The sequence below is a fragment of the Rhopalosiphum padi genome, chromosome 3 (assembly GCF_020882245.1).
Source record: "Rhopalosiphum padi isolate XX-2018 chromosome 3, ASM2088224v1, whole genome shotgun sequence".
Taxonomy (NCBI): domain Eukaryota; kingdom Metazoa; phylum Arthropoda; class Insecta; order Hemiptera; family Aphididae; genus Rhopalosiphum; species Rhopalosiphum padi.
The window spans coordinates 56,118,990-56,146,265 of NC_083599.1; the positions used below are offsets into that span (position 1 = coordinate 56,118,990).

A 27,276-nucleotide genomic window follows, 5' to 3' on the forward strand; every position below is an offset into this window, starting at 1 on the left:
AAATAAAATGAAATAATATTGAAACAAAAATGTGAATTACCTATAACATACAATCTATCAAAATAATTATTAAATTAGGTATTCAAAAATATTTCAAATTTTAATTTGTAAGATGATGTAAAATTCTAATTAATAATAATGGAATATTATAGTATGGAGAGGAATACAAATTATTTGTTATTCTTACTTAATCATTTAAGTTTAATATTGTACACATATAAATTTTAAAATTAAATATGTTATCATGAATTTTGTATTATAACAATTTTAAATTATAATTTAATGTTAGCCAATAAATAATTAATATATTAAAATAGTTGGTAGCTTCTGATTAAAATTCAAAATATTACATTGTATACAAAATCATAACGCCTACAATAATTCTAATAATTAAAAGATCATGTATTTTTAATTTTAAGTTAAATATACCTATTCATTTTTATATTTTTAATTTACACAGTTGTAAAAGTTAAAAAATATTTTAATATATTAAGACAAAAGCTTATATTAACAGATCATAGTATTATTTCAATGATATTTTTTTTAATGAATGTCATCAGAAAGTTATTAAAATTAATAATTTGTAACTGTATTATGAGTGATTAAAATTCATGTATAAAATACAATGATAAATAGGCACCTAATGTGTACAATATATAACTTATTGAAAAATATTTTTGGAATTTAAGCAATTAATTACTTAATCTAAGAGAATCTAATATTCCTAACCTCTTAGATTAGATGTATTAAAACGTAAGGTAGGTACATTTCATATGAGTATTTACAATTGTTTTTGGTAACCTATAGGTATCTAACCTATATGTTTATGGTGAACAATTCTTAATAGTAATAAAAATGTTGTTATTAATAATGGATTACAATAATAATAAAAATAAATATAATAATTTTGTCTAAAACTAATTTGATTTTATTTCGTTAAACAATACACAAAACAATATAATATCTGGTTAATAATAAAAATGATGGTACATTGGTACACTCTTATTAAGATTAAGTTTAAATGTTCTAAAATAGAACGGAAATTAGAAAATAGTCACAAAACGAAAAAAAAAATGGCTGATTGTGTCTACATCGATGTTGTGTGCCATTCATCGTTGGGCACTTTTCCTGCTTCCACGGTTCCGTTGGACGCCATAATTTCCAAATCGTTTTCCGCCAATTTTGCAACAATTCCAGCACCATAAGCGTCTCCAAGTACATTAACAGTCGTCCGGAATCGATCGCTGAAAAGTGAAAACAGAATACAAATTAGATGATAAAAATGCATAGATAATTTTTCTAGTCTTACTATAAAAAAAAACATCTAGGATACATTTTATATTTCTACAATTTAATGATTATATATAATATATACTACATAGGTACATTTTTTTGGCATATTTTACATTGAATATAACATAAAATTATAATGTTAAAAAATTTAAAAAAAAAAAATTAACATGTATTAAAATGAAATCTAAAAAGTATACAATTTTGGTAAATGATCCTGATACATCACCGTGAAAGGAAATGTTATAGAAACATGTACGTACTGCGTATACTTAATCTACCGTAGAAAGCTATTAATTACCTAATAATTGGAGTTAAATAATTGTCGTAATTATTGAAATCTTATGTTTAATGTTTTTTTTTTTTATATACTTTGATTTTATCGTCATCATTTAATAGATTGAATTTAAAATGCTTATAATGTAAATTATAATCGATTTGGCGGTCTTGCTAAGTGGACACCACTATAAAATGATGAAGATGCTAACATTTATCCACCCTCGAATTTATTTTATTTATTATCTGTATTTCATTAATCATTGATAAAAATAAAGTCGATTTGATAATTTGATCAAATTGCTTTCTTCGCTACACACGAAAATCAATACTATTTATAGGTATCTACCTATATTAATTATTGTAATGGTAAGTACCTATGTAACTTTAAGATTACGAAGTTTGAATTTAATGAATTTAATTTATTTTAATAGTTTAAAGCTTTAAGTTATATAAACCACTTAGGTACTTCACTAGATCATAGTATATTTATATTTGGTGTATAGTGTATCTGTGTATACTTAATTATTTTAATTAAAATCCGAAAAAATATTTATACTTACAGCAACCAATCGACAGCAATGATCAATGACACATCATCTGCTGGTAGTCCTAATGTGTCCAAAACCATCACCATTGTAACTAATCCTGCTTGAGGAATTCCAGCTGCTCCAATAGATGCCATAGTAGCAGTTACACTATTTAAAATTTAAAATTAATAAGTTATTGAAATAAAAATGTATACATACAGTATATAGATACTTTGAGCTTTTTAGTGGAATATTATTATGACGTACCTTACAGCTGCAATTTGACCAAAGCTTAATTGTATGCCTTTCAGTTGAGCAATGAAAATTGCGGCTACGGCTTCATATAAAGCGGTACCATCCATGTTAATTGTTGCTCCAATAGGCATTACAAACCGTGAAACTCGAACGTCAATTTTATTATTTTCTTCTAGACAAGCCATTGAAATTGGCAAAGATGCAGAACTAAAACATAAATTTTAAAATTGTTTTTAAAGTTTATCTATTGGCTATTGTAATATAAAATATTTTAATTTTAGAAGGATCAAAGTAAATAATATAAAGTAACAACATATCTAACTATATAACTAGATATCAAAATAATGCATTTACTATCTACTTAAAGTTTCTTAAGGCAATTATTAAATACTAACTCGTAGTTTTACCTCTAATTAACGTATTAACCCTTAGGTAGTAAACTTACAAATGGCCAAAATAATAGTTTTTTTACGAGAAAATTAAACAATTTGAACAATAATGTTTATACCTGGAAGCTGTTCCGAATGCTGTTATGATAGCTTGGCCCATGTTCATTGTGAATTGGAATGGTAATTGGCGTGTGAATAAACTATACATAAGTGGCAATAGAACAAATCCATGAACAAACAAACCAAGTACTACTGTCAAGAAATACATTCCTAGTCTACCAACGATCACGCCAAAATCGTCCAATTCCAATACTTTAGATGCCACTAAAAAGAGCACACCCATCGGCGATAACCTGAAATAAAAACAAACGATAGACTTTAAGTATATAACATATGTACATATGTATGAAAACTATATCTTTACCATATCACCCAGTTGGTCATTAACATCACAGCTTCACCCAAACTATCGAAAAAGTTTAAAAGTGGTTTTCCCATGGGTCCCAATTTTCCAATGCATATACCAAAAGCTACGGAGAATGCGACTAATCCAAGAACGTTAGATCCTTCAACCATTTCTGACTTTATTTCCCATAGTGTCATATCAGTAGCATTAACTAAAATAAATCATTAATTTTATTATATACACATTATATAAGTACTCGATGATTTATATGCTTTTTAAAATATAAACTATATTATTTACATAACATAGGTAATAATATTATATATCTATAGTATATATAAGTATATATTATATATAGCTATATACAATTATTAGATAAACTTACAGAAAATGAATTGATTAAAAAATAGTTTACTTTTAACATGTTATTTTTAATTTATTATTTTAATCTAAACTACATTTTTTTTTATAAAGGTTTACTACATTTAACTATATAGAAATAATAATTTTTATTTAAAATATTATATCGATTTCATTTATTGGTGCACATGCTGTACCTACCTACATTTATAAATCGTTGTTACAGTATTTACGGAGGCTTTGATTTCGACACAGACAGATCGGGACATAACGTTGTAAAGTTATTATTCTATTTCACGATAGGTATTTTTGAATTTAATTAACATAAGTATATAGAATATTTGTAACATATGTAAATATATAAATATAGTTTATAATGCAGTTTGGTAGGTTTTAACTTTTAGATATCATAACTTGATTTAAACGTGATTTCATTTTAGTAAGAATATTATAGATTCTGAGCGGAGTAAATTACAATAATGTATGTTTTTGTACCAGTCATCACCTTTCGGAGCAGTAAATATGCTCCAATGTTCAACTTTGAGGACGATTTATAGTAGAAAACTTTTGGGGACAAAATTAGAACAGCCAGTATTTTTCGGGATAAAGGAAAAAAAATCACGGAAAACCGGAATATTTATGCAACACCAAATTTTTATAATATCGATTTCGTTATTATGTTGCAATTCAAAAATGAACAACCATGGGTATTAAAAACTTTCACTAAATATTTATAATTACATTTTTTGGACATGGAATTATTTTCAAAACTATTTTAAATTTTTTATATTTTCCACCTTTTTTTACTTACCGTATTATATAATTTTTGATTGTGAGTGGAAACAACTTGAACATTTAATAAAACATTCATTGTAAGTTATTCTTACAGAAATTAAAATATTTAAAATGTGGCATAATCACATTTTTTCATATGCATTTTAATCTCAAGTTTGACAAAATTATGTCCACATCACGAAGATTTGAAAATATTTTGTTGGTAATTAAAAATTTGCAATTCAAAAATATTATTTTTACAGGGATTTATCACCATTACTTATATTATTAAGTATATTTTCAAAATATTTTAGCTTTAGAGCAATTTATCATATTACTAATAGAAAAATAGAAAGTATCTTTAAAAATATAGTCTGATAGTCGACAAACATATTGATATTATATTATATTTTCATTTATATTCACCTTTTCGCAAAATCGTTTTCTGTTTACAATATTTTATCAATAAATTCTAATTTAACACATTTATATTACTGCAGTGACATACTCCATGGCGAGGTATACTTGGCACTTACTATACAGTAGAGTTAATTCTATGGTTTTTTAAATTTAAATTGGTTTTAATTACAACAATTGTGAAAACTTCGATTTTAAAAACATTATATTATAATGTATAGACACAGCTTACGATATAATATGTCTACATGACATTTCAAACTACAATTTTGAACGAAAATGGATTGGTAGTATGTAAGTTTATAACACTTAGGAACATTATATTAGGATCAATCATTTTTTTTGATTTATATGGTGTCAATAAAAAGAAAAGATCAAATTTACGAAATAAATCATACCTTACTAGGTATATATAAGTTAAATAAAAAAAATGGTAAAATGTTTGACATGTTTTATTGTAAAACTTAAATGTCGATTTAATAAAATTAGACAAAAAAAATATTGAAATAAAGTTTTTTCAATTAATCTTCATATTTTTTTTTTTTTTTTTTTGTCAATGTGTAATGTATAATACTAATCAATCTGTTATACAACGATTATATACTAAGTTAAAATGTCATATAGCATAATCGCATAAATAATAATTACACGATGTTAATGTTTAATTTTGTTTTTTTATTAAATGTATAGCAGTGTAGCATAGGTACCTAATGTTTATATTTTATACTTATTAACTACTAGACATAAAATGTTATGCCAAATTAGAAATATTTAATAGTTTATTAGAATTAAATGAAATGAACGGATTTATCATCAAAGATTGCTATTTATTTTGATGTTTAAATAAGCACGAAAGTACGTTTATGTAACATAATATATTATAACAACAGTGTATTATATTATTATGTCTGTGCAGCTATGCTAGTACCTATCTGCAACAATTCATTTTCGTTTTACAAACCTTAAACGGCTTAAACTGTGAGAAACTAATACTCCAGATTCGTATATGCATTTATATATTTACACTAAAATAATTTTAAAGTAACTAAAATGTTTTAAAAAAAAAAATATTTGCATATTTTGGAAAAAAAATTTTTAAAAAAATTCCAAAATAGGAAAAGCTTATATTATAATTTTCAATTTTGTATTTACAAACATGAGCTAAGATTAAAAAAAAAACCATTACCTGTTGAGTTCGATAGTGCTCTAGGAGGGATAAGTACTGTTCGGTACTAAAAAAAAGTGAATAAAACATAATTACAAATACTAATATAATAATTATTCAATATAAAAATAAATAAAAATAGAAATGTAATATACTCACAGTCGATATTGTTGCTTCAACAAGATTGGCCGGAAATATATTTCTGTAAAATTTCGTAAATAATAAGACGTTTATTTTTATTTAATATCTTTAGCTATAATTATAATAGTATAGCCCGTTAAGTTCAACATTTTGAAAATGTTAATTATTGCGAAAACAGATGTTGGAAATTGATGCACCTACTTCTAATTATATTTTATGACTTCACACACGGAGTTTATTACAATATAATGTGAGTACCTAATACTGCAAATACGTATAGGTAGCTAAGAAAATAGTAGGTATAGGAAACAAAATATATGTGTACCTACACGTATGTTAAAAAAAATATGAATATTTTGCTAAAAAAATAAATATTTTAGTAATAAAATATTTTCTTTTAAATTTTGCGAATCTTTAGAAGAAATTAAGTTTAAAAAATATGAAAAGTTGTAACTAACCTTATTAAGTCTAATATAGTGTCGACAGTTGTGATTGGTCTAGTTTCTTGGTGTATGCTTGCTGTTTGCTCTTCCTTGCTCATAATTTTACCGGGATGTATCAGCATCACCCAAAATATACCTTGCAAAACTGCCATTGATGTGGTTGCTGCATAATAAGCAATTGATTGGAACCCAATTTTCTTAGACAAAGATAAATCCAACGATCCAATAGCCGATACAATAGATGATACCAATAACGGTACAATTAACATTTTCAACATACGAAGGAAAATATCGCCGGGAAATTGCACGTACGTTATTTCGCGTTTTGTCCATCTATAAACATAATTTAATTGATGTTGTTATTTTTCAATTTTGTGCATTACATACAAAATAGTAAGTGATTTTTATTATTATATTTCACAAACACTTAATTATTGTATAGACGCAATAGCTTAATAAAAGTTAATATATCGTGAAATGTCCTTTATTACAGTAATTTTAGCTTATAACATAGATACGTTCATCAGACAACTAGTTTAAAATCTAAATGTCAAAACACGTTATTCAGGATGTGGTACGTAGGTAGTTTATGTAGTCCAGCGAAGATCATTGAAACTTCATCGCGAGAAAAACCGTTATAAAATATACTTATTTCATATTCATTCACAGAACTTAATGATTTCTTTGGTATTTTTATTTTACTCATTTAGTAGTATATATATATATATATATATGAATTTGACCGACATTGCGGTTTTGTCAAAAAAATATATTTTAAAGCCTATTCGGTTATGTCACCAGTCAAACAAAACTGTTCGACTTTATTTCATTGTTTTGAAATTACCATATCTTATAGTTCTATTTTTTTTTCGTAGCGTTTAGTAAAGTACAGTAATCGCCAGTACCTATACTCATTAGATAAATTACAAATTCGAATTCGAAAAAGTACATATTGGTTAAACATATTATGTTTCGAATAATGAACAACGCTGAATGCAACTCTGAAGACGTCATGCTGCAGTGTACTGGTAAACATGCTTCAATAATGATACCAATAGGATTTAGCAATTAGTTATCAGAAATTAAAATATTCATAGATGAAGAAAATATTGATGTTGTAATTTGTAAGATTTGAATAAATATACTACACATTTATTTTCGTAATGTATTACTGTAATTGTTCACCTGTGGCAGTTGTGACCTGTATGTTGGAGATAAATCGTATAATCGGAATACGTTTAGATTTTTAATAGATAAACATTTATTTTAAAATCTGTATTAAAATAGTACAGTACTCACTCTGATTTAGATCCTTTTAAAATGAATCCTAACACTACACCACCAGCTACGGAAGCTATTGTCAATATAGTTAGCAAATTATGACGAAAACATGATTCTTCAATTTTCTCTTTGCTTTGTCTCCTAGTAGTACTCATTGTGTTGCGTCCTTGATCTGAATGAGAAGGTTTGAGAGGTGATCTATTGAAAAATACATATAATATAATTAACAAAAATAAAACACATATTTTTTAATTAAGATTTTTATATTTTTGTTAATAATTATATCGTTATTTGTGCGTAAACATAAATAAATTAATTGTAATTCGAACTAGTATATTTATCCGTGACCTTATAACCTATAGGATGGTAAACCGGTTTAAGTTGTGATTTCGATGTCACAATGGCTAATATATACTTTAAGTTGATAAATCGCGTTTAGAACACAAAGAAAAAATAATGCAACATATTATTATTGTTCGTGTTTAATGTAAAAAAAAAAATGATTATTTTATTATGTATAGTGTTTTGTAAATGTACAATGATTATTTTACTGCAACGTGACTGTTTTCCATAAAAATATATAATTCGTTAAAAGAGTTTAACAACAAAAAATATATAGGTAACGTCGTCATATACCTATATTATTACACATGAGAAATAATACAGAACGATTTATAAATAGGTAAGTTACTTATATTGATTACAATATTATAAACGTTTATTATTAAATTAATAAAGTAACATGAATTTTTACTTCAATTTTTTTTTAACGTTTGTACTTAATTTGGTATTTGATAAATTATAATTAAAATATAATATTTAACCAAATACAAATGTATAAAATTCTTATTTCACTAAAAAGCTAAGTTAAAACTCAAAAATATTTATGAAATAAAATGTAATTATACCATTAATCATATGATTAAGTTTTAGATATGTCAAAATATAAGTTAGGAAAAAAATCCCAAATTATATTTACCATAATAATCATTATTCATTCTTAAATCCTTAACTTTGGTAAATTAGTGATTTAATTCTACAATCTTTTTAAATTTACCTACCTAGTTATTTTTTATCTAATTATTTGTATTTGTTTATTAAAATACTATAACTACTTAATAAATATCAGCAATTATTTAGCAATAATATATTTTAGTTATGTCAGACACGATTGATAACATTATAATCTTACTAGATAGCACAAGTTGAATAGGTAGGTATCTCGATAAAGAATAGGTTATCTGTAAATAATAAATATATTCTACGGATTCTTAAAATCCATTATATTATAAGGATGGGAAATGTATATAATAAGGTCATTGCGTAAAACACAATTTACGTACAAATACTTTGAGCGGTGTGTAATATTTTACAAAGAAGCTCCTGTATGCTAATTAAAAAAATGCTTATTTCCATTCATTAAATACGTAATCTAACAACAACCTTTAGGTAATTTAGATGTTACAATTTAATTTGAAGGCCCCAAAATAAAATAAAATTGTAGCAACTATACTGACAACCCGATCTTATTGATTTAATATTAACGTATACGGTCCACAAATGAAATATTAATAATTTTGAATCTCTTGACTTTGTTACTGGGTAGATTTAAAATAAAGGAAAATTAATGATACTTAGTAAGTATAACTAAATTAATTATTAAAATATTAATAAATATAATATTAATAGTGTACCTACTTACATAGATGATTACACACAACAAGTAAATATTATAATATTTGAAATTAATTAGATTGTATGTATTATACAGAATTTATTTCTTGTTTGTTTTAAGAAAATCATTACGAGAATGTTTCACGATAATTATTACTGTTTGTCTGATAATCAGTAAATTGACTGAAATATTAATCTTAGTCTTAGTTTTAGTTCTACGAATGTTAAATATGACATTTATTTTGATGTCACGTATTCGGCAGACAAAAAGCTTAAATACTGATGTTAACATATGCAGTACTAAAGGCCAAGTAAACTTGGTGAAAAAAGATCAATTATAAAAATAAAAATAAATTTTAATCCATATCAGCGTTCTTATAAATATTGTTAAATAATGTAAAAATCGTCATAAAAATATATTTTAATTCTTCTCACAATTCAATATTTATTCTTACCCATAATAATAATAATATAGTATTATTAATATACCTATTTCGTGCTTCAAACTTATGTTATTCAAAGAAATACTACTAGGGCAGTAAAAATTATTTATGCATAGATTATTATAATATGAATGAAAATATTTTATGTCAATTAATATAAACATAAGAAAAAACTGCATAGGTATTCATTATTATTTTAAATAATACTTATACTTTATAAATAATAATTTACGTTGTTATAAATTAATTTAAATCAGTTTTTAATCTGCATATACACAGTGACTTGGCATTACCTTATTAATTTGTACTATTTGTAGGTAACTATTAAATTTGTGATTAATTATAAATCTTTTATGTAATCATTTTTAACTTAAATGTAATATACTGTTCATTAATTTTAATTAGAGATTTTATACTTCAGTATAAAATTAATTTAAATATACAATATGTAATTGTATACGAACAACGATTCTGAACGAAGACAGCTTTGTCAGCATATATTTTCTAAGAATATTTTATTGTCTAGGTATTGTATATTTATAATAATCCAAACGAATAATATTTTTTTAAATTACAAAAACCATTATTTTTAGTTTAAACATCAAATTTCGTCAAAATTGTAACTTGAAATTTCACGTATGCATTTTTATTATTTTAAAATTTATTTAAGTTAACTCATAAAGGGATCTGGCTATACATTTTTAAGCTTTTTGAAATTCCATACATTTCTTATCAACATTTATAGAAATAAAATTTAAAAAAATTAAAAATGTCAAATGACTATAATATGAGCTTTAAATTAGTCCAAATATATTAAATTGAATTGTGTATAAAAAATGATAATTTGATGGAATATTTTTGGTTTTTAAGATTAATGTCTTTTAAATAATAACAAAATTAAATAAATAGTTATTTGTATATGTTTAAATATCTAATTTCATCAATCTCCAATTGATCATAAAATAATTAATGTGGCTTTACGCTCAATTTTTTAATTTCTAGTTAGCATGTATAGGTATTTTGGTTTTAGACTGGGATGTTAAAATTTAAGATTGTATCAATTTGTATTTGTAACGAAATCGATTTTGTCAAAAATTGTTGTTCAATAAATATTTCCGTTTTTTTCCTAATTTATTTTTTCATTTTCCGATTAATTTGAAAAGTAGGTACTGTGAATTGTTCACTTCCCTATTAAATCGCCCTTATAAAATTGGAAGTCAACATTATTATAGTACCAATAGATTCATTGTTTCGCTTAAAATCTAAAATATAGAGACTTATTTGTATATTTTTATAAAATATACGTAAAAATTATGTATTATTATAAATAATACACATTTCACCTATTATTATCTTTGATTATAATTTGGGTCAAGGAAATTATAAGCTAATAATTGTATCAATCACTAGTTTTAATAAAATTATTAATTCGACATCATTAAATATTTTAATTTTTTAGTATATTATGGCGGTACCTATTTATTTGGCTAAGTACCTAATTATAACTTAAAATCATCTTGAATTCTTGGAAGCATTTACCTTTGACCCGTTTTCTAATTGTAAATCTGATCATTATTATGTTATTCTATCTGTACAATTTATTAAGTGTAAACATATTTATAAATTATAATTATTTACTGTAGGTAGGTGCACACGATAAAGTAAGCGTTGCACTATTTATATTCTATGTGTTACTATCATCATTGCGTTTAAGTAATTACAAGTGATTTTTTTTTATATTTTCAATTATTAAAAATAATTTTAACTTTAGATAAACACTTTTTATTAAATATTTTCTACATTTAAATAATTTAAGTAATTTTAGTCAACTTTATAGGTTCTTAGTTACCTACCTAAAAACAGAATTACTACGTACACGCTTACGTTATATATACAGGGTGTATCAAAAGTCTTCATCCGATTACAAATGTATATAGCTCGGCAAACGTTAGCCACTAGTAAACGACCCATATACTAATGAAAAGTTAGATAACCAAGTTTATTTTAAGTTATCTTTTGATTAGTTTATAGGTAATTTACCCGCGGCTAACAATTGCCGAACTATATAAATCTGTAATCGGATGAAGACTTTTGAAACACTCTGTATATATACTTCAAAAAATATTGACACAATAGGTTTTGTATAATACCTAGTAGCTTTTTATTGTGTATTTACGAAATGTTGAAATGTTTAGTGAGTACTGGGTATCTACATAATATGATAGATATTACACTATATATGTATTTATATTTATTTAATATAGTTTGTTAGTTAAGGCAAATTTTATTGAAATAAAAGAAATGTACTGTAAAATGATAATAACATATTTGATACGACACGAAAACATATACCTACTACCTAGGTAGGTAGTTTGATAGTTTAGAATCAGACCTTGGCTATTTCATTTAAAATATGAACTAGTTGGTAAACATAAATTTAAACTCATTCATTTATCTAAGTTAACTTATAAATAAATTTGTACAACTGTGTTATACACAAGACTAATTAACTTTCCTCCACCTCAATAATTCTATTAAACATTGTATATTTAAATCATTATTTATAGATTATTTGTTGGAATTTGATATTAATTTGTCTAATCAATAATCATATAATATATTACTATTATAATATTAAAAAAACTCTCAAAATATAATTTACACGTTTATTTGGACGAGTCAGGCCAGAGTATACAATTTATTGACACCAATACCTGTAAGATTACTAATTTTGTTTTTAAATGTATTGATATTCACACACAAAAGTTTCACTAATAAGCCTGGGTACTAAACTAGTAACTATCAAAGGGCCCATAAAGGATTTTTCTAGGACTTTAATAAACTATGACATATCTTTTTCAATAAATAAAACGACCTAAATATAGTAGGTAGTATGTCTTCGAAAAATCTGTGATATTAATTAGTTATAAATTATGTCAACATATAAATATTATATTTCTTTTAAAACAAAACTAATTGTACTCTTATTAAGTAAAAAAATGTCGGTAATAGAAATATGATTAACATTTAAATCTTGCAATAATATTTATTTATTTTATCAGTATACATACTTTAATTATTATAAAAACATAATAAAATAACAATAGATTTTTAATAATATATTATTGGATTATTGGACAAAAATATTATGTTATATTGTAAATGACAAAAAAAAAATATTGAAGTTTAGGACCTACCTATAAACTATGGTCTATGGACATTTCTTGTGATGGTAGAATTTATTAATGTAAAAATGTATAATACGAGAAATTTAAAATATTCATATATCTATATACAACATGGATTTTATTGTAATAAAATAATAATGTAATATTGTTTTATTGTATATACAATATACAATATACATATGTAATAAAAAAACTAAAAATAAAATATTAAATTTATATTATTCATCGTATATATTATAACTTTGTGGAGCAAATTAATGGGTAACCTACAAATGAAGGAAGTTACAATTAGATAAAATAATTCTATTGAATCATGTTTGATATGGACTGGCCTTATTTATTTATTTTGTTCATTTACGTAAATAGAATTTTTAAGTTGAATATTACGCATTTTATGATAATAGACAACCATAAAAAAAAGTATGTATATTTAAAAGTTATTATGTATAAAGAGAATTCTTATTAATTTTAATACTTAATTCTTATTTTTTATTCAACTTTTCTTTTTAACAACTATTAACTATATATATTAAGCCTTTGAGAATAGATCGCTTAACATACGTATCGTATAGTAATATAAACATATTTATTATAATATAGACATAAAGGACAAGTTAAAAAAATGCATAATATAATTATCAATGTTAGAACGTTTATTATGCAGTATAATGCTACAATATAATAAACAATTACACGAAAGTGGATTACTACTACTAAATCGGCACTAATAACCCATGGAAATGAAATATTACCTTAAATATATATATATGTATAATTTTTAAGAAGTAGCAAGTAATTATAATTACTATTATTATTTATGGACAAATAAGCATTATACAGGTACCTCACTATGTTGTATTTTACAGTGTTTGAAATGATATTTGGCAAGACGACTGAAATTCAATTTGATATTTGAATATCAATAATATCATATATAGTTAACATACTTAAAAAACTCTCATATTTGTGTAACACTATTATGTATATAATACATAGAATATGCATAATTTTTTACTCCGTTTTATTTTAGAGCATTTAAAATAAACAATTATAAAAATCCTTTATATTTAATTATAAAACTAAATACATCAACAATAATTTTAAAATTGTTGTTTCTGTATTTATATTTAGTTATGATACGAGCTATACATGCTTTAAACAGCTTTTATTTAGAAATATAAGTAAAAAAAATAGATGAAGATTAAATAATTCTTCTTTGTTACTTATAAACGTTTATATACAAGAGGCAAACAGTGCAGTGTTTGTCTAAACTATATAAATATAAATTATTATTAAAGTATATCAAATAGTTTAGTATTGGACTTTCAAACTTGAAACTGATATAGGAATTTAGAGACATGATAAACAGTAAAGGTCTCGCCTCACACATCATCTTGTCACAAAATAACGATGTAGATGTTTTGTGAATTTGTTATAATAAATGTATAAGCTATGATTGATAGTCGTACCTAAAAAATGGTTCTGAGCTGAACATAGTTAAAACCATGCTTGTTATTAATTAATTTTTTTACTGTCGTTAATTTTTAGGTTTTTTATGCTTGACATATCAATGCAATAGCGAAACTAGAAAATAGATCTATTTTAAATGTATTTAAGATCGATTTTAAACCTAAATAAAGTTTTTTTAAATATCAAACTTTAATTTATTTGAAAAAGATACAAAGAAACACAATGACAAAATTAAAAAATATATTCTTCATTTTAGTATATCTACCTGTCCTGTTTTTATACTTAGGTACTCAAAATATAGAATATGGATTATTGATTATAAAACATTAAAGAACAATGTTTTTAAAAATAATTATTCTATAGGAATCTTAACAAAGCTTTGTTCATTATTATTATATCAAATATAGTCATGAATAAATAAATAATACTTAATATTATAGTATCAAATTATTCTTATTAAATTAGTTTGATTGAGTAACCAAATTGAATAAAATGTTTTATACATATATTGAGTCGTACGTAATATAATAGAATTAGTAGTGAAGAGAAGTTATAGATACTAGGCAGTCCGCCAATAATTATGAATTATATATTATTTTAAAAGTACGTCATTGTCGATATATCGTACACTTATAAATTTTAATGAAATTACATAAATATATTACTATAATATTATTTGAGTCTATAGACTATAAAATATAACCACTTGGTTACTTTTTTCATGTTATTATATAGATATAATAAATATTAAACTAATATACTCATTGTAAACTTTTTAACAATTTCAAAAATTTTAATAATAATAAAATGTAATTATATCAGGTATATAAAAATCGATTATAGAGAAATAACTAAAACGAGTATGTCACATTTAAACTATTATTATAATAATACATATCATAAAATAAAATGTATTAATAAACCTAATTAATCTTTAAAGTTCACATATTACGTAATTTAAAAAGTTGATTATATTTTAATAAAATATTGTTATAATAACTGGAACATTTAGAATATACTTTACAATTAGTAATATATTTATTATTTAATGATCTGAGTACCTATTTATTAATACATTTTATCTTATTATCAAAATTAAACAAATTTATCAAAATATAATAATAATTTTAACGGTGTATCTACACAGGTTTAAATAGAAATAAAATGTTAACATAAATAATACTCTTCAAATGTTATTGTTATTTATTTAGGTACTATTTAGGTATGAATCTTTTTTTTTTTTATAGAAGTTTAATAGTATAATACATATAGTATACTGAATAATAATATACCATGTTCCTATGTAGTATCTACATTTGGAAAGTTACAACTTCAGTTTATTATTAGTTATTAGAAAGAAGGTACCTATAATAGGTAACGATTTATTACTTGTATTTTTATGCTAAAATATAGTATTTTTTAAACATTCATAAATAGTTTTTCTCTGATAGCTAAAATTTAATCAATTCAAATAGAAATTGATGACTTATTTCGTTTTTTTATGAATCTTGGTTTATATTAATTTAACTATTATAATTACATTATTGATACAACCATCAAATTAAAAACTAAATAAGAAAAAAACGATTAAAATTCTTTCTAATAAAATAAAATATCTTAACTATACCTATCTCATTAGTTTTATCGAGTAAAACATCGCATATTTTACGACATATTAATTGTGTTTTTACGATAAGACATATTTTTAAAACATACATGAATAGTTTTTTCTGATAGCTAATTCAAATTTAATGAATTCAAATAGAAATTGATGAGTTATTTCGTTTTTTTGGTGAATCTTAGTTTATATTGATTTACCTATTATAATTACATTACTGTTTCAATTGTCAAATTCAAAAGTAAATAGAAAGTATCAACTATGATAGAAATTCTTTCTCATAAAGTTATTCATATAACACATTATTCTAATTATAGATATTAATATACTAGGTATCTATAAAACAAACGAGTTTTATCGGATGAAATATCGCATAGTTACGATTTATTATTTGTATTTTTACGGAAAAAAAAATTATTTTTAAAACATGCATCCTAAGCAGTTTTTCTCTAATAATTCAAATTTAATGAATATAACAGCAATCAAGTAGGTAGTTAGGTAGTACGTTTCAAAATGAATCATAGTTTAACTTTGTCTATTAATTTATAAAAGGTTATTATAATGATTAAATTAAACTGGTTCAACCACCAAATTCAAAACTAAATTAGAAGCACTACAATTAAAATTATTTCTAATAAAATTGTATAATTCTAAATACTGAATAGGTACCTATCATGTGAGTTTTACCGAATGAAATATTGTATAGGTAATGTGGTTATTCAATCTATTTAGAGTTTATCCTCACCGATGATTAAAAATGATTCAGTAAGTAATGTGGAGAGATCATTGTTTTATTTTTTACAAGACCATTACTATTTAAACATGACACTACAGGATGCATGGCATTTACAAATGACAAACAAATCGATTGATAATGTAAACTCGCTAACATTTTCTCCATTTAATTACATTTATTATTTCATTCATATTGTTATATTATAGTATGGTAATCGATGTTACAGTGAAAAATCTCCAGAACAGTGGTTTATTAGAAAGGAAAAAACACAAAACAGCATGTGTGAAGTGTCCGGATGGAAACTTTTAATTTGACAGTATTTAATTACACCGCGCGTGCATTATATGGATAGGAACGCGACTGATCTGATTCAATTTGAAAAAAATGACCAATGTAATAACAAAGTGGCATGCATAATAATTATATAGTTATAGGTACCGAACAAGTTCAAATTAAAAAACACATTATTTTATAGTTCTGTATTTGAATATACAGCTCATGATAATATAATTATTGTATTTCAAATACTATAGTGTTTTCTATAGTTATGTGTATAAATATTGTAATGTGTCCAATTGATTTCATAATATAAGCGTGTGTACCTATCTACAGTCCATACAGTTATCCGACAATGTTCACATATTATATATTATACTAAGCGTTAATCGGTACAATTATATTTTGATTCAATATAGACAAATAGGTAAATTAATATAATATGTATCATCGGAAAAGAGTTAAAGTACGTTAAAACATAATAATATGTACTTATTATATCGTTTACGAACTCCGTTGCGGATTTTTGGACGGTTACGCGCGCGGACATGATATACCATTTACGAAATACGTTGGTTTTCGGATAGTTAGATACGCGCCCGGGTACATGTAAGTACCAAATTATCATATCTATAAAAATAAACGTATTGTTTTTTCTTAAAAAAAAAAATTGTCAAAAAGAAAACGATACCGTTACATATATTATATCATTTATATTATACTATGTAATTATTGTGTGTTTTCTGCAGTGGAATTATCGTGATACAGCACGTGTGGCGGATGAAAATTGTAGTTGATAAGTCAAATAAACATATAAGACAAAATATTATAATGTACAGGTATACGCGGTGGGTACAGATACCTTCCATATACGTACCTACGCATGTGTGCAATGTCTAATACAGTAATACATATTATGATATCAAATGACAAATACACATGTAAATATGCATGTACACATTGTACACATCATGACAGTACGTTATGATATTATTTATACTCACTATAACTGGACACGCATAAACGTGGTGTATTCGGCGCGAACTAGCGCGGACGGCTGCTGCAGGTGCGGCGGCGTGTCCGTGTGACGAGGATAGTGACCTGCCGGTCGTCGTGTAGATATTATTGTATGTGTGTATGCCGTAATGTTGCAATGTTTATAATGTGAATTCGATGTAAAAATTGATACGAATCTGACGCGGACGGGTAGGTTGGGTACCTATGTAACGCGACGGAAGTTAGATTATCGTCGGTACTTTATATCGTTTCGAGCCGATGTGCTGCGTCGAATTATTATAATACGCGAAAACGATAAACGAAATAATAATTATTCGTACCGCGAATCGTGATCGACAGTCGTAAGCCGGTAAAAAGGTAATACTGTGTCTACACGACGACAACAACGACGATGACAACCGCGACCACGTACCTACGTACCCGAACTGTTCTGTACGTGTTACTAAACAACGGCGCTCAGAGCGTGTGCGTCCGTCGTCTGACTCGAGTTCGCGTCGGCTCGTCTCGGCCCCCCCGGTCAGTGGCAACAGGTTGTTTTGGCGCGGCCGTGGACCGTGGTAGAGGGAGATCGCGGCGGCGCGGCGTGATGCGAAGAACCACTGGCCGGTAGGCCCGGTAGGGGAAAGTAGGGTTTCGGATGCGTTTTTTGGATAGGCGCGCATGGCGTATAATATGCCTACTATCGTACCATTTTGTGCGCGACATTCTTTCGATTTCGAAGTAAATCGAAAAAAATAAATTGTCGGCAGATTAATAATCACGCCCAACGTACTACGTTATAAGACCACAACTAGGTATTATTATTATAGCGTTCGCACCAGGTAACTCGATAAATCCGTTTGTGAATGTCTCCACCGTTGTAGACTCCGTTAATGTTTTATATTTTTTTTCTATAATATTATTATGTGGGTATTATCATGACTAAAAATATTCATGCACAAAAACTCAGCTTAAAAGTAGAGGTACACATATAAAAGTAAAACTGGTTTCTATAGGATTTGACCCGACGTATATCGTTATCGTCTCAGGTCCGATTCGAGTTTTCGTTTTAAGTATGCTGTAGCTATGATATTTATTTAGATAAAACTTTTTTCAGTAATCACAATAATTCTTTAGACTGTATGTCCAAGTGTATGTAGGACGTTATTACTCAATATAATATTCAAGAATATAAGTCACAATTATTAAATATTACGACGACAGTAATATTCAAACTAAATGTGTAAATAGTGTATGGATGTACAGTTACCTAATAAAAGTCATCCTAAAAGTAATTTTAAATTCTCTCCGATATGTTTTGTACATGAATAAGAGCACTACTATGAAATACACATTGCAAATATAATAGAGTCGAGATATTGAGTTCGAATCTTGAAAACTTGAAATATTCATACTTCGAAATTTTTCTTGTCCCTTAAAGTGTTTATAAGCTATTCATAACACAAAAAACGCATAAGTCCAACTTATAATTATACTCTTTGAAATTCGATTTAGAGATCCTTTTTAGTTATTGATACTAGGTTTTAATTTAAATTCCTCGAGCGCCCGTCTGCTTTTAAGTTCTATTGACGCATCCACTCAAGCAAAAATAGAGATATAAATGTATAAGATTTAAAAAAAATGTTTAGTTTGCTTTTTTTAGGTATATCTTATATATTCATACTTCTATTTTTGAAGAATTTAAAATAAATTTATATAATATGCTAACTAAACAATAACTATTTTTCTCAATAAAACTGTCATTCATTTTAATTTGACCTAATTTAATATAGTAGTAATTTTGTCTTATCTCATGCACCTAATGTTCGTTTAGGCATATTACTTTATACATTTATAAATATTAAACATTGTGCTGATCATTTTATTAATAAGACTTGTATATAAACAAGTGAAAAATAATACATGTAATTATTGTAAATAAAGTTCATTCATATATTTATTCTAATTGATTTAAGTATCTAAAATTATTCGTATCAAATAGAAATAAGTAGGTAAGTATAATAAATAACACAGTCAAATAAAATAAATACGTGAAACGATTTTATGTTGGATGCCTGAAAAATCTTGGGCATAGAATTGTAGTTAGGTAGTTTGTTTGTAATAATCTGACCCTGTCACAATGGCGCCGGCACCCGTAGCGATTGATAAAATCCACTATTGTTGTTACTGAGGAAGTACTACGTAGAAATATTTTTTTTTTGGTATGGCATTCATATCGGTAGTGTCCACCATTTAGAGAATGCGTGCGCGCGTTTTCATTGAATAGTTACTGAATATTGGTTTATAAAATAAAATAAAAATATACATATATTGTACACTTACAGTTTAGAGAAACATATAAATTATTTTGAAAATATTTTTAGAACTAACAAATACTAGTATATGATACAATTTTGATCACAATAATTGTTTTAAACACTGTGCTCCTACACACTATAGGCTTCAAATTCTAGACACAAGAATATATTTAATATGGTGACAAATATTTTTAATATTCCTGAAAAAAAAGATTTCTTTCACAATTTTTTTAATTTTATTTATTCAAAATATAGACATGAAAATCATATTTTGAATATTAATCTTATATTATCTTATACATATGCTTATTGACCAATGTCTGTTTACAGAATAGTCAATTTGTAAGAAATCACAAACTTATTTAACTCAATTTTTTTTTTTTTTACCTCTTGAAGTGTTTATAAGTTATATTTGAGGTATGCTACTCGAAAAAACCATAATTCGATTTTATTTTTATTCTCTCTGTGGTGTGATTTTTTGAGAGACTATAATAAATGAATATTTTCATCAGCCAGTAATTCGAATATGTAGCGACCGACCCCTCGGTTTAAAAGGACTAGAGGCGTGACCTTGAGTAGGTAGTTTTGAGTACTGACACTACCTGCGACAAACTGGTTTGAACAATATTAATAAAGATCTTTGTATTTAAAAAGAATATATTATTTTCATGTGTTCACAACTTATAAAAAAATATTTTTTACACTACTTCTATATAAGAATTCTTTAATTATTTATTTAACAACAACGAAACGGGAATAAAAAAAGTTTCGAAATTCAAACCTAGGTAAATAAATCCCCATTTTACTTTAAATTAATTGGTTATTTTAACAAATATTTAGAATATATACTAACGAATTATATAAGTATATATTATAATATTATCATCATAAATAATATCAAGTAATCAAATTATCTCCAATTATTGTAATGCATACCTAACATTTGACAAAACATTTCCATTGACCGCAAATTTTTTTTACAAATACCTATACCTATGTATAATATTTATTACAAACAGACATTGACTTTAAGAATCCAATAAAATTAATTTTCATTGATTTTATAACTCCTAGTTGTATTTTGGATATCAAGTTTTAATAAAAAAAGAAAAATTTAAATTGTATGTATTTTTTTATAAGTGTAAAAAAAATCAATTTAAACCAAACATAGGTAATTATCATTTATAATGCGTAAAAGTGTTTCACATTATAATATAATATTCAAAACATAAATACCATTTTGCTTAGACATAAGATTTTCAAATTTAAGTCCAGTTAAATAATTTCGATATATATGTAATTATTGACGATTAATTTAATAGTTAACAAAAAAAAAATTATAATATGTTATTTAGTTTTTTAAATTATTACTCTAAGTAAATAAAGAATCGTTCGTATAATAGATTGAAAAAACAATTATTATTAAAATTATTTTTTTTTTTATAAAAAATATGCATCAATTATTAATTAATAGTTTAATTTAAAATATAAGTAATATAAAATACATCAATAATTTGACTGGTGTGTTATTTACAAGTCAGTATGTTATTATTTATTAATATATTACAATGTATATAAGTATTATATAGATTTGCGATGTAACTTATATTGTTTTTATAGTTAAACAATAATAATTATACACCACGGAAATAAAGAACTAATTATTTTCACAAAATGAATTCCAATATAACTTTTAACTAGTCTGTCCAAATTATAATTTATCAGAGCCAAATTTAAAAATTATAACCATAGAAAAATTCAATAAAATGGGTAAAAATAAAATATAACGTTATGAATTTATTATACAACAAGTCTATAAATAGTAGGTAACAATTAAAAAGTAATGCTCAACTTTTTTTAAACAATTTAAATGTTAAATAATGTAATTATTTTTATAAGAGTTTATAAGAAATTATAAATATTAACAATAATAATTAATAAGCGACTTATAGTTATAAATATCATTAGTGATTATGTATGTTGTATAAATGTTCGTAATTATTTTAAATTGCAAAAATTTGTTTCTTTTTTTTATTTAATTATTTAGAATATAGTTAATTACTATCAACTATACTTATTAATATAATCTGTAAACAAAAAAACGGTCTTCTAATTATTAACGAAATTAATCTTATCAATTATTTCATAATTAATAGGTAGGTACTTTTTAAAATCAAATCATTTTTTAACACCTTTGACTTCTAATATGTTAAATGATTCATTCAATTATCAAGAAATATCTCTCAATTAAACGCATCAGTCAAATATTCGTTATAATACATTTACTATAAGAAATAATTAACAAGAGGTGTAATTTGATCACGTTTTAAAAAAAATTAATATAGATAAGTATTTAGGAATAAATTTGAAAAAAAATATTGTATAAAATAAAATAAAATGAATACATTTATTTAGATACATAATATTCGTATTTTAAATGCAGTAAATTCGTTTATGAAATTTTTAAACAATTGTGTTTTTCTCATTTAATATATACTTACATATTATAAATGTACAAGATATATTTTTCAAGATAATTAATTTTTATTTTATTAGCTAATAAATAATTAATTATTACTCTATAGAAACAAACAAAAATTAATTGAGAATATTTTTAAAGATAATTATCTTGGTCAAATTAAATTTTATTTATATTCCATGATTATTTTTAATTTATTATTGTAAGTGAAACCGAAACGATAAAAAATTGTTTTTATAGATATACTATATATTATATAAAATCATATATATATATTCAAATGTATATAATAATAATAATGTACAATTTATATAATATAATACACCTAGCTTCAGTTGATAAATATATTATATAACCAACACGATTATATCCGATTTGTAATTATAATCGAGTTTGCCGGTTTTGTGTTAAATAGGCAAACTATTTTACACAAGAGGCATTATTAACAATAAAAAGTATTCATCTATCCGTTTATTGAGAAAGTAATTAAACTGATATGATAAAATGAAGGATATTCTCCCACCCAAACATCACTTAAACACCTATACCTTATACGATATAAAAACTAATGTATGATGGGTAAATTATTTGTTAATTGGTATCTTTCGGCCATACTTTTTGTCGGAGATTGGACTTAAAAAGTTGTACAAATTTGCGTGGAATAAAAGTAGATAACAGTTGTGTATGGTATCGCGTAAAGTGAGCGTAATTTCTTGGAGATGACATTTAGCGAACAATTAAACTGGCGTGAGAACGTAATGTGACAATTAATTAATTAGCCGAGCCGCCTATATAGTTATATTTTTTTGGCGGCTTGTAATACACCCTTTTTCCTCCGGACGTGACGCATATTGCCGGATATTATACGCTGCTCACTCATCTCGTTGGTCCCATCACATTATTCTGCTCGCTATCCCACGACTACAATCGACCGTTTTAATAAATTTATGCAACGGACCCTCTGAATGATAGATACTGAGGCTGACTTAAAAAATTATCAACACGCGATTGATCGAGGCGGAGGTGGAGTCATGGTGAGAGATGATAGGGACAGAGTTTATGGAGTAAATAGAATGAGCGATAGGCGCAGGCAGTAAAAAAAGAGATTGCCGTGATAATATTATGATATTATATGTATACGATAGTTTACTGCAGTTCGCTAACTGTGGCTATTTGTGATCGAGGCGGGGGATTCGTAGGCGGGCAGACGATGAAATAAGCGTGAACACGTTTTATCGGCATTATAGGATAGTTACAATGGCATGTAGTAAAACGGTTAGTAGTTGTTAAACGTGTCCCGGATGGGTTTCAACAGTTAACCGCTGGAACGAATAGGTCCCAACCTATTGTACTGGAGGTCAAGTACTACTCGACATATTTATAAAATTACGAGTTGCTATATATACAATATATATAGGTTATCGCTATTAAGTTATTAATGTAAAATCCTAAACACGACTGCATCGAGTGTATTTCATGAGTGTCAAAAAATCAGTGTCAATTATTTTAAATAAAACTCACGTGCAATAAAACGAAAACGAATAATATATTAATAGTAATAATAGATAAGCTAGAAAAAAAGCAATATAGTATATGTTGATATCAAGAGGCGACCAATTTATAGAGGGGGGCCCCTCGCAAAACCAACGATTTAAATTCAGTTTTGTGTATTATTTTAAATTATTTATTATTAAAATATATATGTAATATGTATATTTACCTTTAAATGGATGTTCTTAGAGATTATGGATAGACGATTTTAATGGTAGACATTGAAATATTTAAATGTATAAATAATTATAAGAATTGAACTTTAAAGTATCTCAACTTTAACTAATACATAAGTTATATATTTTAATTATGTATTTAATAACGATATACATATTTGTGGAGGCACCTATAATTATATATTAATAAAAACATATAATTATTAATTACCATTGTAATCCTTGTCAAATGTCTATGTGAAATATTAATGTTAATACCTATACATAAGAATTTACTACCTACTTAATTCATAAAAGACTATGAATTTACTTCCTCCAAATAATAATTTTATACAGATATAATAGACATGGAATTTAATGTCAAAATATGAGAGCTTTCGATTTATGAGAATTATGAACAAAATATAGGTATATTAATTACATTTTTTTCTTTAAGTATAATGATAGTGTCTAAATATTTCGATAACCAGTATTACTAAGTATTAATATTAGTATATTACCTATTATAGTTTAAAATATTATTTATTTATATTAAAGTTATAAAAGATAGATGCTAGATTCGTGGATTTTATAATTTATAATATGCAACTATTCTAAAACATATACTTTTTCAAGTTTAATAATGTAATATAATGCAGTATTTTTTACTAAGTATTTAATAATAAAACAAGGCGACTACTAATAAATATCGAGAGATAATAATTGCTTACACAATTCATGTTATTAACATTATTATTTCAAATCTAGATACACGTGCAATTTAAAATCTCCTTTGTGGCGATTTTGATTTATTAGTTATTACTCATAAATCGTTTAATTTAAATCGTTAAACGCTTATAACAAATATATATTTTTTTAAACCGGTTTGGGTTATACAACTCTGTAGGTAGTTATGAAATTTGTAGTTCTAAAATATTATGAATAGTTTAAGCTATTTGTATAGAAGCTATATCATTTTTAATTCGTTTAGAAAATAACCTTCTAGCTAAATTTTAATAAAAACATTAAGTTATCGCGCCTATTTTTTTTTAAACAACTATCAAAATAGTTACGCCATTTCACGTTTTTCGTGGGAAGCAAATAACTTATAGGATCAATATACCAAGATATGAGCTTTACTTGAAAAATGGTGAAAATTATTTTTACATAAATATAAGTAATGAGTATGATGTTTAAAAAAAAAATCACTGATAAAAAATAGTTGCACCCAAAAATCTGTTTAATATTACATAGCAAATATTTACATATGTACTTAATACATGAATGTTTATTTCTACATTTTAATACCTATAAACGTACTTAATTGCAATTCGTTATCTTAAGAATAAAGAAATATCAAGTGCTCAATACTTAAATAGATCTATATTACGTAAATGCAAAATGTAAACGTATTATTTATAAAATATGTTAAATACAAATTAAACTAAATTATTTATGAAAATTTGTGCTAAAAAAACATATTTAACAAATAAAAATTAAGTTAAATACGTGGTGAAAATTAAAATTATTGTGCACTTCTATTTATTTACAAAGCAAGTGCCGGGAGTTCAGAAAACAATGAACGTTTTAATTTTATTGTGTGTCAATATTTACTAAATATATCTCAAACCTTGGGTTAAAAAATAAAACAATGCATCATAAACAAAGAGTAATCTATAAGCACCTACACATAGTTGCATATAAATATATTCGTTTAAACTTAATCAGTAGGTATATAAGTGTAGTGTATAGTCTTAAGTCTACTTACATTTCAGATACACGATCGTCGAGGTTCATTTTCTACTGTAACATTACACACAAAAGCGTTGTAAGAAGTTATTATCAAAACAAGTTGACTTCATTTCTATAAAAATTAAAGACCGTGGAACTAAATGACAGTGATTGTAATTTTTTTTATTGTACTGTAAAGTTATAGTGTGTTTATTTTCAAGTACCCGCGTGCTGTATGAGATTTTCGGAAATCAAAATTTCGAATAGTCGCTATAGTGTACAATTCAAATGGTAATAATTCAGATTTAGGCAGGTAATAGGTATAATAAGAGATTTTGTAAAGCCAGTAGATACAAAACTTCTTACAGTTAAAATTTGAATAATCATAACAATACTGACAAAAATAACAGCAGTTGACTATAAGTCGACGATGTAGGTACCAAACTATTCATTATATCTACAGGCTCGTGGTAGTTTTGTGAGGAAAAATAACACGCGGTATAAAATTATTATGAATAAACAATGAATATGGGATTAACACGCACTACTATATTGATGTAATATAATAAATTCAAAATAAAGGTAAAAAAAATTTAATTATCGAGGAAAATTAGGTTAAAAAATCTCGAGAGGAAAATTAACAATAAATAATATACAAATATACGGTTAATGTAACTTGAGGTTTACTTACGTTTCGGTGTAATTAATCCGCGGCGAATGAGTGTATAAACAGCGGTGATGTATCGCAGCAGAGAGTTCAGGACAACGAGGAGGACCTTGGAGACGACGGCGGCGGGCGTTGAACAGTAAATAGGTGCGGCACTATTTCTTATTGTGTATATAAATAATTTTTTTCTTTTTATGATTATTTCGTCATAATACGAATATTATTATATACTGTTTGCGAAAAAAAA

General features: G+C 25.1%; 1 protein-coding gene across 2 annotated transcripts; it reads right to left on the reverse strand.

Moving 5' to 3' along the window:
- Positions 1-905: 905 nt before the first annotated feature.
- Positions 906-27,206, reverse strand: LOC132928023 (excitatory amino acid transporter 1). Of its 2 annotated transcripts, XM_060992580.1 has the most exons (11): positions 27,054-27,206; positions 26,400-26,434; positions 7,746-7,925; positions 6,462-6,779; positions 6,022-6,064; positions 5,884-5,929; positions 3,165-3,357; positions 2,860-3,093; positions 2,364-2,558; positions 2,130-2,264; positions 906-1,244 (listed from the first exon to the last, which is right to left on the reverse strand). In XM_060992580.1, exons 2-11 carry the CDS (start codon positions 26,426-26,428, stop codon positions 1,088-1,090), a joined length of 1,530 nt encoding a protein of 509 aa, XP_060848563.1. In that variant the 5' UTR covers positions 26,429-26,434; positions 27,054-27,206; the 3' UTR covers positions 906-1,087. The 2 variants fall into 2 exon arrangements, with proteins under 2 accessions (XP_060848563.1, XP_060848565.1); XM_060992582.1 differs by lacking the exons at positions 26,400-26,434; positions 27,054-27,206 and adding an exon at positions 18,137-18,628.
- Between the last annotated feature and the right edge of the window lie 70 nt (positions 27,207-27,276).